Source organism: Etheostoma spectabile, chromosome 15, assembly GCF_008692095.1.
Source record: "Etheostoma spectabile isolate EspeVRDwgs_2016 chromosome 15, UIUC_Espe_1.0, whole genome shotgun sequence".
Taxonomy (NCBI): Eukaryota; Metazoa; Chordata; class Actinopteri; order Perciformes; family Percidae; genus Etheostoma; species Etheostoma spectabile.
Window position 1 is genome coordinate 30,756,416 of NC_045747.1, and position 15,845 is coordinate 30,772,260.

Below are 15,845 nucleotides of genomic sequence, written 5' to 3' on the forward strand. Positions count from 1 at the left end.
AACAACTCGTTTCCCCACATCCAGCAATCATAGCTTCGAATCGGGATATTTGGTCATGTGGGTGGTAAGCATACACATAATTTCCACCTCCAAGCAGATAAAACCTCTTTAAAAGGCAGGTACACAACCACAAATCTGCATCATTATCACAGACCATCACAAACACTAAGGGGTGTCTCTCTGGTTCCTCTTGTTCTGCTGGTACAAGCTGAGAGGAAAGCTAGAAGTCTTTATTTGTACTAGCCAATGAGTAGTGTGTTGAGAACACACTACTCATTGTAGCACACATGGTGATATTCCCCCGCTTTTGCCCAGGAACCTCCACAGTGGCCCAGTTGGCAACTACAATGTCAACAATAGCATTTTCCTTGCACATCTGAAAATATCTTTCTTAGCCTTTGAGTCCTATTGTAAAAATGTATTTACAGCAAAAACTGCTGCAATACAGAAATCAATTCCTGTTGCCATGACCTGGCTCATCACACTGTATTGTTATCATTTACTGTTAGGATGCAACTCTCACCTGTTTCCACCTGTTCAGTGGAAAATTCACATAACAGATGCAATTATAGATCTAAGAGTTAGAAAATTGTAATGTTCCAGAAACGCAATTTGCTGTACAGTACATACATTGAACCAGACATCTACAACACCATAAATAAAAAAAAACTACTGCACAATACGTTACAAATATTTCTCCTCCGGGCATACTCTTCCCCACCTCTTATTTAATTGGGTTATTCCCATGGAAATTAATGAGTTTTTTGCTTGTTTGGTTCTGACCTTAGGATATCTAAACTGAATAAAATCATAACCGCAAAACTTTTGTTTTTGTCCCCAATTTTTATGAGTTGAAGTCTAAGACTTTTTCCACACAACAGCCTTATTTCTCTCAAATATTGTTCACAAATCTGATGGGCATGTTTATTGCAACAGGAACCATTGTGCAGTTTTACTGTATTTGGGGGCGGGAGGTCCAAAAACCAGTCAGAAAAAAAAAAAGCATTAAACGAAGTTGCTCAATTGGCAGGACCTGGAACACGCTGTCGTATACGCCGATCCAGAGCATCCCAAACATGCTCAATGGGTGGCATGTCTGGTGAGTATGCTGGCCACGCAAGAACTGGGATGTTTTCAGCTTCCAGGAATTGTGTACACATGGTGTACAACATGAGCTGATGGTTGTGGATGAATGGCACAACAATGGGCCTCAGGATCTCGTCTCGGTATCTCTGTGCATTCATAATGCAATCGATTAAATGCAGCTGTGTTCGTTGTCCACAACATACGCCTAACCCTAACCCCAACCCTACTGCCACCATGGGTCACTTGATCTACAGTGTTGACATTGGCCACCCGCTGACCCTTACCCTGTACTGTACAGTGTAAACCGGGATTCATCTGTGAATAGAACACCTCTCCAAAGTGCCAGACGCCATTAAATGTGAGAATTTGCCCATTCAAGTCAGTTACGCCGACAAATTGCAGTCAGGTTGAGACCCTGATGAGGACGACGAGCATGCATATTAGCCTCCCTCATACCTGCCAACACTCCATTTTTTCCCGGGTTTCTCCCGTTTTTTATCTCCCGGACCCTTCCCGGTTTGTTATTTCTCCCTGGAAACTCCCTGTGCATGGCCCAAACTCCTCTATAAATAATCGGACCAATATGTTTGTGTAATGTTGACTAGTTGCTAGATCTTTTACAAAACACATCCTATTCACACAATCCACACACCATATACAATTTTCAACCCTTTTGACACCTCAACCTGGCAACAGACAGTATAACCCTGTTGATCTCTGCGCAAGCTTCGCAGAAAGTTCAGACCTGAAAGAAAGCTGATAACAAAGGCAGGTGAAGCCAGTGTTCCCTCAAAGAAATCAAAGTATAGTTGTAAATTTCAACAGTGTTACCTGCACGATCCATCATGCGCATGGGCAAACATCTTGCGCATGCACACCAGTCAGCAAATTCATGCAACACCGGACCACGTTCAGTGTTACCTTGTTCCATTAAACTAATCACAGCAGTATCATTTGCAAATTCAATTATATATCCTGCAACAACAGTCAGTGTACAATATATATAGATGACTAGACACTACTGTCATAGGTGTCTCTAAGTCTATTTGTTAGAATTTGTGGGTGGACTGTATTGAATGCTAATAAAAAGTCTGTGTTTTACAACCCTCCAGGTTTGTATACAGATCTTTTAAAAGAACTACAATGGCATTGTCCGTCCCCCAAACAAATCTGTAGGCAAATAGAGGGTCAAGAGCATGTCTTCAGGAGTCAATTATGTGTATTTTAATGATCGTTAAAGTGATTTAACTAAAAGAGAGGTGAGGGCGATGGGCCTATAATCCTTGGATGAGGATGGATGGGAGACTTTGGGAAGGGGGGTCATAACTGCTGTTTTCTAAATCAATGGAACCACCTGGGTGTCCATTGAGCATTGGAATAGGGAGCATAACATTCTACTTAAATGGACTCTGTCTCTATTGTTATCTGGCCCCGGTCTCTTCAGTACGCTAGTCCAACCCTAACACTCGCTGGACCATCTCCTCCTTGATGGTCAAAATGCTCAATGATCATAATCAATTGGCCATCTTTATACCAGTCCATGCTGCTTTTGAATTCCCCACAGCCACTTAACCTTGTCCTTGTCTGTAAGCTTCCTGAAGCAAAGACTCTCTTTTTCTCATTTAGTATGTCCTTTAGTTCTTTCTTCATCCACGATTTTATTGTTAGGGTACACCTTGATGGTCTTCGTTGGAATGACCACACTCACACAAAAATCTATGTAGCCCGAGATAGCCTCCTCAAAAATGGTCCAGGATGTACACTCCAGGCATCCTTTCAACGTCTCTACACTGTCCTCATCCCACACCTGGATCTGCTTTTCCCCAGTCCCCTTTTTAAAACCTGTTTATTGGTGGATCTTAGAAAAACTGTTGTGATCTGATCCACCCAGGGTGGCCCTGGCACTCAATGAGTATGCCTTGGGGATGGAGCCATAGCATAATATTTTATATATATATAACATATTTTTTGAGGGTGCCGTTATCAATGTCCACTATTGTAAACGTGGGTGCATCTGGTGGGATTCCATCTAATTCTTGGGTGGTATTAAAAACAGTATCTGCTGTTATGTTTATATCTGCTCTTGGATGTACATAGACAACAGTCATAAATATTTGTGAGAATTCACGGGGAAGATAGGAGGGTCGCATAGAAACTGATAAAAGTTAAATGTAGTAGATCTTTTTCTGTCATTTATCATGAAGCACACACCCCCCTTCTGTGTTCCTCACCTGTAGCCTCGCTATAGTCTTTGCAGATTAGGTTCTTCCCTCAACCCTGCCTCTCTCAATGAGAGAACATGATTCACAACATGGTCTTTAATAAAAAGCTCTGATTTCATCGGAAATTACAGTTCTTCTAGGTCCAACCTGTCGTCCTTGGTCCATTTCCAAAAAAAGGTCTTTTTGAGCTTTCCCTGTGTAAATGATATACTGTCACTAACAAGTCTAAAACACCGGCTTAGGCTTTCACCTGAAATTACAATCAGCTGTGTTTGAAATGCACCAGGCTGAAATCCATTCTGTTCTGAATGTGAGGTTAACAGGCAAGACAGCAGTGCCTTAGAGGTAAGCCTCGTCCCTGCCGTCGTGGAGGAGGACTGGCCGCTGTGCACCGTGACTGGTACACATGCAGACTGCCAAAAACAAGCCACACCACCTCTTTTGAAGCCCTCATGATGGAAGTTGGTTCCTCAGACACATTTTATGCTATTTTGATCTATCGCCCTCCTGGCCCTGCTGGGACTTTTTTACAGGATTTCACTGAATTTTTATCATCTATAATTAGATTGGAAAAGGTCTTGATTGTGGGTGATTTTAATTTTCACATTGATGATGTTACTTCTATCCCAGCAAGAGATCTTATATCTCTGACAGAGGCGCTTAACTTTACACAATATGTGTCAGGTCCCACACACAACAAGGGTCACACGTTAGACCTGGTTTTTGCATTGGGCCTGCAAATTACCAATGTGTGTGTGGAGGATGTGCTTCTTAGTGACCATTACTGTGTTTTCTTTGATTTGATGGTGCCATTTGAAGCTCGGCCTGTATTTACTAAGGCAAAGAGGAGAATTATCACAGAGGCAACAGCTGTGCTTTTCTGTGATAAGTTTGAACCTTCCCTTTTTAATAATCTCACTGAAACTGACTGTTTTATGACTTCTTTTAATAGCCAATGGCGATATCTTGAATCAAGTAGCACCAGTTAAGGCTAGGAAGGCACCACGGGAAAATGGTTGTCCTTGGATAAATGATGAATTATGTCCTCGTGAGGAAACATGCCGCCAGACTGAACGTTTATGGAAGTCTACAAAACTGAAGTCCATAGGCTGCATTTAAGAGACCTAATATGTCTATGAATAATAGATAGAGGAGCCAGGCAAGTTATTTTAATTGTCTGATTGCCCAAATAAGAGAAATCCTAAAGTGCTATTTACACTATCAGCTCTCTTGTCACCCGCTGCTGTATCCTTATAACCTACAATTATTGTGATGAGTTTCTGGTTTTCTTCATTGATAAGGTCAGAGTCATAAAGGACAGCTTGCCTCCGTGCCATGGTTCCCAGTATTTGGAACCCCCCTCTCAAAGCTGGGCCTCATTTGAGCCTGTCACTGTGGAAGGCATCTCAACCATCGTGGAAAAAATGAAACCGTCCTCTTGTACCTTAGAAGTTCTTCCATTTAAACTGTTTGTGAGGGTTTTCGACTCGATTGGGCCTTATATTGCTAAATTGTTTAACATGTCTTTGACCAGTGGTGTGTTTCCTTGTTTTTTCAAACATGCCATTGTGGAGCCACGGTTAAAGAAAGCGGGACTGGACTCTTCCGAACCCAAGAATTTTCGGCCAATATCCAAGACCCCTTTCTTGGCCAAAGTCCTGGAAAAAGTAGTCTGTACCCAACTTAGATCATTTTTGCAGGCAAATGACATTTATGACACTTTTCAATCTGGGTATCGTGAGTTCCACTCCACTGAAACAGCCCTGTTGAAGGTTTTTAGTGATATTATGATGGCAGCTGACACCGGCAAATGTTCTGTGCTGGTTTTGTTGGATCTGTCATCGGCGTTTGATACAGTGGACCATGGCATCCTGATAAGTAGACTCCAACACTTTGTTGGAATATCGGGTTGCGTTTTGGAATGGTTCACCTCTTACTTGGTTGGCAGAACTTTTAGTTTGTCAGTGGGAAATGTTGTGTCTGATTCTGCAGAGCTTTTGTGGGGTGTGCCGCAGGGATCGGTCTTGGGACCTATTTTGTTCCTGCTGTACTTACTTCCTCTGAGCAGGGTCATCCAGAAGTTCAGTGATGTGTCCTATCATCTGTATGCAGATGATCTTTAACTGTACTGCTCCTTCAAGCCCACTGAGCCACATAAACTTTGCGCTCTCACTACTTGTTTGGTCGAAGTGACAGAATGGCTGTTTGGGGAGTGGGGATTGGACCCAAATGCAGAGAGAGACACAGGCAGCAGGCGGGTAGTAACCAGGGTTTATTGTCCAAAAAACACAAAGTAAGCCTCACAAAACAACCACCCAGAATACAAGGCAAAAAGCAAACATCCAAAAAAAAGGCAAAACGTATAATCACCAGGACCAAGGAAACAAACAAATCAGGGACACTGGACAAAGCGACGTGCTGACGGCGAACAAACAGATGATCCGACAGAGACAAAGGAACACGGGGTTAAATACAGAGTAACTGAGGTAACGGGAACAGGTGAGACGTCAGTGGGATCACATTAGGGCGGGGCAAGACAATCAGACAAACAAAGTAAAGCTAGACTAGACAGACAAGACAAGACAGGAAGCTGACCGCCAAAATAAGCAGCAGCATAACAAACACACACAGGGAAACATAAGACAGGATCTATGACCCCAACTAGGGAGAAAACCGGGACGAAGACACAGGGAGGTCAAATGGGAAAATAACCCCAAACAAAAACCCCAACCCACAACAGAAACCCCCCCCCCAAAGACAGATACCAATTGTCAAAAACCCCCAACACAAAACACCAAAAGAGAACAAAAAACACCCCAGTAAGGGCGAAGACACTGGAAGAGAGGGGCCAGGGACGGAGAACAAGGACAGAAGGAAAACCCGGAGCACGGGGGACAAGGGCATAGGGGAGCCACAAAGTAAGCCAGACCTGGGAACAAGGAAGAGGCCAACGAGGGATTGAGGGGAACAAGCAGGACCGAAAGGAAGAAACAGGGAGCGAGAGAGGACTGGAAAGGAGGGAGGGACTGAGAAGGAGGGAGCGAGAGAGGACAGAGGAGAGGGAGCGCCGAAAAAGGAGACAGAAGAGGAGATGGGGAAAGGAGCAGGAAGTGCAAGGAGGAACAGATTAGACTAGAGACGCAGGAGGGAAAGGATAGGCAAGACCAACAAGAGAAAGCACTAACGAGACACAAAGAAGTCCAAACAAGGACTGAGACCAGTAGCACGAGGACCAAAGAGAAAGACCGAGGAGGACAAAGGGGAGGACAAAGAGAGAGCGAGCGGACACAGAAAGACACAGAACAAGACAGAGGAGGAGAAAGAGACAGAGCGTAGAACCCCAGAGCCCCACTAGAGGAGAGAGACGACAGAGAAGACAAACAGCAATCCGAATGAAGAGAGACAGAGGACAAGACAGACAGACAGACGACAGACACCGGGAACGAAAAAGACAGGAAAAGACACCAGGACAGAGAGCACAACCGACCGGGAAAACAGAGACACCAACAAGAAAAAGAGAGACAGACAGAGATACCAAACAGACGAGAGTGACCACAGAGAGACAGACATAGGAGCAACAGAGACGGCAATGAGACAGGGCGAGGACCAAACAGCGAGGGAGTGGAGAGAGGGACAGAGAAGGGAGCCAAAAGGAACTAGGGCAGGCACAGAGAGAGAGCCAGAGAGAGACGGGAGACGGAGAGGAGACACAGAGCAAGAACAGAGACACACGAAAGAGAGCGAGCTACACACAACAAACAGGGGAGAGAAAGGACAGCGACGCAGAGTGCAGACCGACAGACATAGAAAGGGAAGAGGACAGCAAGACGCAGAGACAGAGTGAACTAGACCGACACAGGGACCAAGAGAGACATGGGAGAGACTGATACACCAAGCAGTGAGACACAGAGCCACACCAAAGAGGGAGAAGCACAGAGAGCAAGACAGACAGACAGTACGAGAGCAAGACAGACAATACAAAAAGCAAGAGAGACAGTGCGATTGAGACGAGTAATCGGGAAGGGGCAGGATGAAGACAGAGAGGGACTAGGGAAGAACAAAAGGAGCGGAGAACAAGCAGGACAGTGTACAGCCAGCCCAGATAGAAAGGCAAAAACACTAGAAACAGAGGAAACGGGAGATCACCCCACAAAACAGGCGAAAAAGGGACTGAAACCCAGAGAGCAGGACAACACAAAAGGAGAGACACCCACACAAACAAGAAAACGGAACAGAGGGACAGAACAAGAATAGACAGGCACAAAAGCACAAGAACAGAGAGAACAGAGCGATGGAAGAAGGGAAGACGACTTGACAGAGAGGAGGTGAGGGTCAGACAGACAAACAAAGGGAAAGAGGAAACGCGGAGGTAGGGCGAGGAGTGAAACACGGAAAGAATAACAAGGGGGGACAGACAGGGACCAAAGCAGAGAGGAAAAAACAACAATGAGACCAGGCAACCAGAAGGAAGACGAACGGAGATACACAGAGAAGACGGCAGACAGCAAAAAAAAAGAGACAGAGCAAGAAGACTGGGACGAATGAGACTTGACTAGACCAAAGAGAGGGACAAAACGAGGGGGATGCCAACACAGGGACAGAAAAAACTAAACGAGAATGTGGGACAGAGAGCAGAGTGCCACCAGAGAAGCTAGAAGAAGACGATGTTTGGCTACAACACAAAAAGATACAAAAAAACAAAAAGGCAAAACACAAGGGTTGGCTGAAAGCAAACACTGTAAAAGACGACAGGATCTTAAGACTAACAACTCGGTAGATGCATATATAAACATGCAGATCCCGTAACAGTATATATAATATACACACACACACACACACACACACACACCAATAACACACTATACATCCATATACACATACACATATACACACATACATATATACACACACACTACAGTAACAATGTATTACTAGAGTTTAGAGCCTGTACTGGGCGTACAAACAGAGAATGAAGAGACATGTACACATCATCCACACGTTTACCATTATCTCTCCCTAAAAACACGCACAAAACAGAAGGCTCTCTGGATTTAGAAGACAAAAACTACACTAGACTTGAAAGAGAAGAACAGATTTCACTTCTGAACAACTTCCATGATCTCATATTTTCACCTGATCACCTGTGTCCATACAAAGCGGGGAGACACCCGACCCAGGGACAAAGAGAACAACAACAAAAGGAAAATATACAGAGACCAGGGAGTATGGGTGATAACGAACACTGGCACCGAGATAGACCAAGAAAGGGCATTACGAGCGCGGGGATTACATGGTCCCACGAGAGGGCGCACTAGGGACCCGAGAGCGGGTATACCGAAATCTCCACGAGAGGGCGCCAGACGTAGCCCACGGAAAAGCCCGCTAGAGGGCGCACGAGGAGCACGAGGGATACGGGAAAGCCTACAGAGAGCACGCGAAGAAGCCCACTGGAGGGCGCACGAAAAGCCCAGCAAGGGCGCACGAGGAGCACGAGGAATACGAGAAAGCCTACGGAGAGGCACCGGGGATACGAAAAAGCCCACGGGGGGGCGTACTAGGAATCTCACTGGGGGACGGGCTAGACTCGGAACAAAAGGTGGGAAAGACGCGTCATAGACGGGACGGCACATGGAGACAGAGGGGTCGGGTTCGGGGCGGTTTTAGATGGGACGGACGGAGACGCGCACTACAGACGGATCAGTGTGTGGAACGAAGTTGATGGGGTGGACGCGGGGACAGGAAGAAAGACGGAACAGGAGGGTGACGGGGACAGAGACAGTGACCGGGACAAAAGCTGGAACAAGACAAACACAGGACTGAGACAAGCACAGGGACAGACGTAGGCACGGACAAGCACTGGGACAGGAGACTCACAGGTACGAACGGACAGGAACAGACACAGGACGGACAAAGACAGAGACAGGGACAGACACGAGACAGGGAACTAGGACTAGGAGAGGCTAGGACAGGAAAGACAGGGGTTCCTGAGACCTGGCCTAGGACCAGGACCTGAGAAAACAGGATGGGTCCAGGGGACCCCTGGAGCCGAGACCAGGTGGACCCGGGAGCCAGTGCCCCGAGAGGGCAAGCCCAGACACCGCTGGGGGTCGGGGACGCCAACCGCCGACGAGGGCCAAAGGATGGCCATCGCCGGGGACCAGACCACCGAGCGCCAGCCGGGTTCAGTGACCTGAGTACCTGGCCAAGTTCAGAGAGTAATCGGCCTAGAGTCCAGGCCCGTCAGCGCGGCTGGGACCGCCTCATCGCGGGAGCCGCGGCTGAGCCCGCCTCACGGCGGGAGCCGGCGGCCGGGAGTCCGCCTCAACGCGGGAGCCGCGGCCGGTGATCGCCTCAACGGCGGGAGCCGGCGGCCGGAGTCCGCCTCTACGGCGGGAGCCGGCGGCCGGGAGTCCGCCTCGACGGCGGGGTCGGCGGCCGAGATCCGCCTCGACGGCGGGGGTCAGCGGCCGGGAGTCCGCCTCACGCGGGGGTCGGCGCCGAGTCCGCCTCGACGCGGGTTCGGCGGCCGGGAGTCCGCCTCGACGGGCGGGGTCGGCGGCTGGGATCCGCCTCAATGGCGGAAGCTGGCGGCTGGGGATCTTCCGGCGGCGGCAGTCGTCACGGGGGAACTCCGCGGCGGTGGAAGTTGTCACTGGGGCTCCGGGCGGGGTCGTCGTCAGCTGGGGGTCTGGAACTAGGCGCCGCTCGCGGTGGGGGTAAGAATGACCTGCAGGCTAGCTTCCAGCTGGTAAACCTCCCGGAGTAGGGTCTTCGTGCCTGGGACCTCAAAGAGCCCGTTGCTTGTCACAGCGTTTCTTATCAGGGAACAGATGATAAGTCGGCGCCCCACGTCCGTGGTTTTTTCCCCAGCTCGACGACGAACCGGCCAACGGCATACTCCAGCCTGTCCAATCCTCGAAGGCTGCTGGGTCCATAGCTGGTCGGTCATTATGTTATGGAGGGTGGGGATTGGACCCAATGCAGAATGAGACAGCAGGCAGGCAGGCGGGTAGTAACCAGGGTTTTATTGTCCAAAAAACACAAAGTAAGCCTCACAAACGAACCACCCAGATACAAGGCAAAAGCAAACATCCAAAAAAAAGGCAAAACGTATAATCACCAGGACCAAGGAAACAGGAACAAATCAGGGACACTGGGACAAAGCGACGTCTGCAGGCAACAACAGAATATCCGACAAGAGACAAAGGAACACTGGGGTTAAATACAAGAGATAACGAGTAACGGGAACAGGGTGAGACTCAGGTGGATCACATTAGGGCGGGGCAAGACAATCAGACAAACAAGTAAAGCTAGACTAGACAGACAGACAAGACAGGAGCTGACCGCCAAAATAAACAGCACATAACAAACACACACAGGGAAACATAAGACAGGATCTATGACACCAGACTAGGGAGAAAACCGGACGAGACACAGGGAAGGTCAAATGGGAAAATACCCCAAACAAAAACCCCACCCACAACAATGGCTCACTGAGAACAACCTGCAACTAACTCCAACAAGACAGGACTTTGATTGTTGCTCCTGACAGTGCTGTGCCTGGAATTAACAGCACCTCGGAAACTTGAGCTGCACTGTTAAAAGCAACCTGCGCAACCTGTTTCTTCATGGATGGAGCGATGTCGATGGAGCAGCACATAAATCAGCTTGTTAGGAGCTGCTTTTCCAAATTCGACGTTTCTAAACTCCGTAAGATGGTGACTTATAAGACGTGAGAGGATTATTCATGCGTTTGTCTCATCGAGATTAGATTATTGTAATAGTTTGTTCACCTGTCTTAACAAGAGGGAGTTTGCGCGTCTGCAGGTTGTGCAAAATTCTGCAGCACGCCTGCTCACTCGCACTCGCAGAGGAGAACACATTACACCCATTCTCAAAAGTTGCACTGGCTGCCTGTATTTTACAGGATGCACTACAAATCCTGGTACTGACTTTTAGAGCTCTCCATGGACAGGCACCAACTACATTAAGAACCTCATTCAGCCTTATGTTTCCACTAGGAACCTCCGGTCGTCCAATTTGAACTTGCTGATGGTTCCTCGGACCCATTTTAACCCAGGAGACAGATCTTTTAAGCTGTGGCGCCTCGCCTCTGGAATAGTTACCTTGTACCATTCGTTCTCTGTTTGTATAAACTTTTAGGAAACACTAAACACCCACTTTTTTAAACTTGTTTTTTAGTTCAATACTGTGTTTACTGTTTCTGTATGTTGTTTTAATTTATTTTTCTTTATAAACTTGTGCAGCACTTTGTGACCCTGGTCTGTGAAAAGTGCTATAGAAATAAAGTTTACTTACTTACTTACTTACTCAGCATCTGAACAAAGGTCTGTAGATGCACAGTGTTGGGCAGGTTGGGATTAAAGCCATGGAATAAATGTAGACTTTGGAGAACTGTGTTCAAGCAAAGAAAAATAATTTGAGTGAGTGGAGATTCGATCCACGTGAACTGTATGGTTAGAGTTCCGCACATGTGGCTCCATGTGGCATCCTATTCTAAGTACCTAGGACTACAGGTGGAAATTAGCTGACTGGCTAGCATGGACACATTTACAGAAATGTTAATGTGCATTGTCCTTATAAAATAAATAAAAAATGTAAATCAAACCCCAAAAAACTGCACTCTCTCTGCCGGAAACGGAAAGTCAAACTTAAGTTCTTTCATTCTTTCCGTGCGCTATTTTCCGATGATTGTCTTTTAAATATTTTTTATTTCTTCATAGTGTGTACTCATTTCTGAGTTTTACCTCAAAACACACAGACACAGTTTTTGCAATAAACCGGTGGTGGCAGCGTATTGAGGAAATTAAACAGCTGATTGATCTGCATCAGCGGGGGACGTCACCAGCAACTCGAGTGACGTCTTCACTCCCTCTAACCAACGGTGTAACTTCATCACTCACTCAGCAACAGACTCAGCAACAGAATTTAATATTTAATCACTTAATCTCATTCCTGTGTAATCTTTAATACACCAATAACTATATTATTGCATGATGTGTATACAAACCCTTTATCTTACTGTTTTATATATGTACTGCACATAGTTGCTCTCAGGAACTGTGCACCACGTTCCCCCCTCTCTTTTTTTTCCCCTTCTTCCTCTGCACTACTTACATTTTCATATTTTTAAATTTCGTGTTGACGCTGTAAAGTGGCTGCTGCAATCTCATTGCACAGGCACTGCACTTGTGTAAAATGACACATTATAATGACTATTCTATTCTTCTATTTATTGTTTATCGGGCCGGTTTCTCTGGTCCAGCCAAAATTAAAAAAAAACACAAAAAAAAACACCTTCCAACACCTCTAAGCTCACGAATAAACCCATTATATCTAATTTGTTTAAACTATATTTAAATGGTAATGTAAAAAAACAGATATATAGATATCTATAGAAATAGATATATACATAATTGTGGCTACTATCATATCTTACCCACAGCTCATTCATGGAATATACACGTCACCAGTAGGTTCTTGAGGAAGTGTAGAGCATCTGTTACATACATTTTGTTGATGAGTCTCTGCTCCTCTGTGTGTGTGTGTGTGTGTGTGTGTGTGTGTGTGTGTGTGTGTGTGTGTGTGTCTCAGAGTTAGATGGCTCTTACCCTACCTATGGCTACGCTGATCTGTCTCTGGACGGCCTGCCGCTGGATCCTGACCTCCACGAGCCCTACATCCCCGACATGACCTATGACCCAAGACAGGCCTACCCTGAACCACTCTAACAGGTAACCACACACATGCACACACACACGGACACACACGCAGTTTAATTCTCCTATTTTTGTAAAAACATGGTGTCAACAACAGCACTACTACTACTACTACTCCTAATTCTAAGGGGTAGCTGTTGGAAGGTCAGTGGTTTATCCCTGGCCCTGCAGTCCTATGTTGATGTGTCCTTGGGCAAGACACTAAACCCCAAGTTACCCCTGATGCTGCGCCATCGGAGCGTACAGTAAATGTGTGTGAGTGTGTATCTGATGAGCAGGTGACACAGTGTGTGAATGGTTCCTGTATTACTGCTGCTACTACTACTACTACTTGTCATGGTACAGCAATTCAACGAACAGAACACACCAGGGAACAGACAGTCCAAAACTCCAAGGAAAAATGCAGAAACTCCTAAAAACAAAAATTCACAGGGGTCCAGGGAGAAAAAGGGCGATGAACAGACAGGACGAAAGACAGGCAGGGGGGACTCACAGGGAGGCTGGTCGCAGGAACGGGAACTCACAGGAGGACAGGGGACAAGCAGGCAAACTAACCAGAATGATCTGACAAGAGACAAAGGGAACACCGGGGTTAAATACAAGAGGTAACAGGTAATGGGGAACAGGCGAGGCGTCACAGGTGAATCACATTAGGGCGGGGCAGGACAATCAGACAACTGGGGAACAAACAGACACAGGGGAACACAAGACAGGACCAGCCACACAAGACCACGGAGAAAACTGAGACAAAAACACAAGGAGGCCAATGAAAGGGAAAAATTAACCCAAACAAAAACCCAAAACCACACTACTAATAATGATATTTATTTAAATAGCACTTATTAAATTCAGGTTATTAATTTCAAAAGCCATACAATAATTCAAGTGACATATTTGGATTTTAAAAAGCCTTACACACTGTAATAAGGTTTTTATCTTAATATAAACACAGTACAACATGAATTAAAGTGTAGGTGAATGCAAATGAGAAACCATAGTTGGAGGAACCTCCCACGTTATCCATGTTATTTAGATCTTTCCTTTGTGTGTGTTATGGGTTCCCAGTAAGTTATAACCGTTTGGTGTGTCCCTGGATCTATAAAGTTTCTTCGTGTATGGATCATATGAACAAGCACACTGCAGGAATTGTCCGCTGCCCCGACAGTGGCCCTCACCATTGACAGATGGACCAGGACTGCACTTTCCACAGCCCCCTTTGCCTTTGGAGACCCCACCAAGAGCCGATGCCCCCCGACAATACAGCTCCCAGGGTTACCACTTTAAGGTTGTGATTCTTGGATGAGGAAAAGAAATAAATCCAGTGTTTATTTGTAAGTAAAAGAGCTGTACATACAATGGAAACATAGCGACATAACACATAGACAATGTGAGTAATATGCTTAGAGGGACACTTTACAGATTCACCAATGGGACGCCAGCCAGCCGTCATCTACTTTTCATCAGAAAAGTAGGGCTAGTGTAGCAGAACCTTAAATGGACTGTATTTATATAGCACTTTTCTAGTCTTAACAACTCAAAGCGCTTTTACATAGTACAGGATCCATTCACAATTCACACACATTCACACTCTGTGGCCGAGGCTGCCGTACAAGGTGCCACCTGCTCATCAGATACACACTCACACACATTTACACTCCGATGGCGCAGCATGGGGGGGCAACTCGGGGTTCAGTGTCTTGCCCAAGGACACTTTGACATGGGACTGCAGGGCCAGGGATATACCACAACCTTCCAACCTTGTACCACTGAGCCACAGTCGCCTTAAGTGAGGCTACAATGGCAATAATAGGTTTTGTTGTTAATATGGTATTTATATTTTCATTGTAATTTTTTGTAATAGTATTTCTTCTTATATTTCTGTACTCGAAGAGCAATGCACATGAACTCCAGTGTACTTCTACAGCCCTGTACATCTATTCTATTGTATTAGATATACAGTACTGGACTTCAAATTATGCTTTATAAATTACAATAGTGCACTACTTTATTATTTCTTTGCATTTAACCCTTGTGTTGTCTTCCCGTCAAACATGAAAAATAAACTCTGTTTTGGTCGATATTTCCAGCATTTTTGTCATTTTTTTTAAAGTTGTGGGTGCTCTTTTTGATGTTTTTGGTGTTCTTTTTTGTATGTTTTTTAATATTTTTAATGTAACGATTATTTCGACGGCCAATTTTTCAGACAAAAAAAACTGCAATTAACTGAAAACGGGTCAAATTTGACCCAAGGACGACATGAGGGTTAAACTCACCCATGGAGCCCATACACAAGTGGTTGCCATATCTTTTCTGCAGGGCCTCCTTTTTGTAGATGCAAAAATTGCCTTGAATATCTGGCAACCTGCAATTTAGACATATGCAAATGTATGTTTCCTCGGATGTCAAAGGAATTTTCTGCCTCTGATTGGCTTACCTTGGCATTCTTACCCTAACCAATCTGAAATATTCATTTGAGATCTTCTGTTTTTTTTTGTTGCAGGAGAATAAAAAGAAGAAAATGAGCAAAGCCCAGTAAGAAAGACTGTAGGAATGGATGGAGGAAGGAGTTTTTAATCCCAAACGGAATCCGCCCTTTCCAACTGGAGGAAATCAAGAACTATCAAAAGAGGTTGCATATTAAAAAAAGAGGTTTATTCTGTAAATGGAATATGTATTTGTTATACTGTCTAACTGTGGGGTGGAAGTGTGTGGGGGGGGCGTTGTCTGAAGATTTGAGGCATTGGTACACGGGTAACTTTTTGAAGCAATCAGATTAGGCAAGAATGCATTACATGAA

General features: G+C 45.7%; 1 protein-coding gene across 1 annotated transcript in view; it reads left to right on the plus strand.

Moving 5' to 3' along the window:
- Window positions 1-15,812, plus strand: part of jupb (junction plakoglobin b) — a 201,485-nt gene extending 185,673 nt beyond the window's left edge. The window contains exons 16-17 of the mRNA XM_032537551.1: window positions 12,924-13,063; window positions 15,549-15,812. Of these exons, the coding sequence (XP_032393442.1) occupies window positions 12,924-13,060 (137 nt within the window). The 3' untranslated portion in view covers window positions 13,061-13,063; window positions 15,549-15,812. The remainder of the gene's footprint in view (window positions 1-12,923; window positions 13,064-15,548) is intronic.
- The last annotated feature ends 33 nt before the right edge of the window (window positions 15,813-15,845 follow it).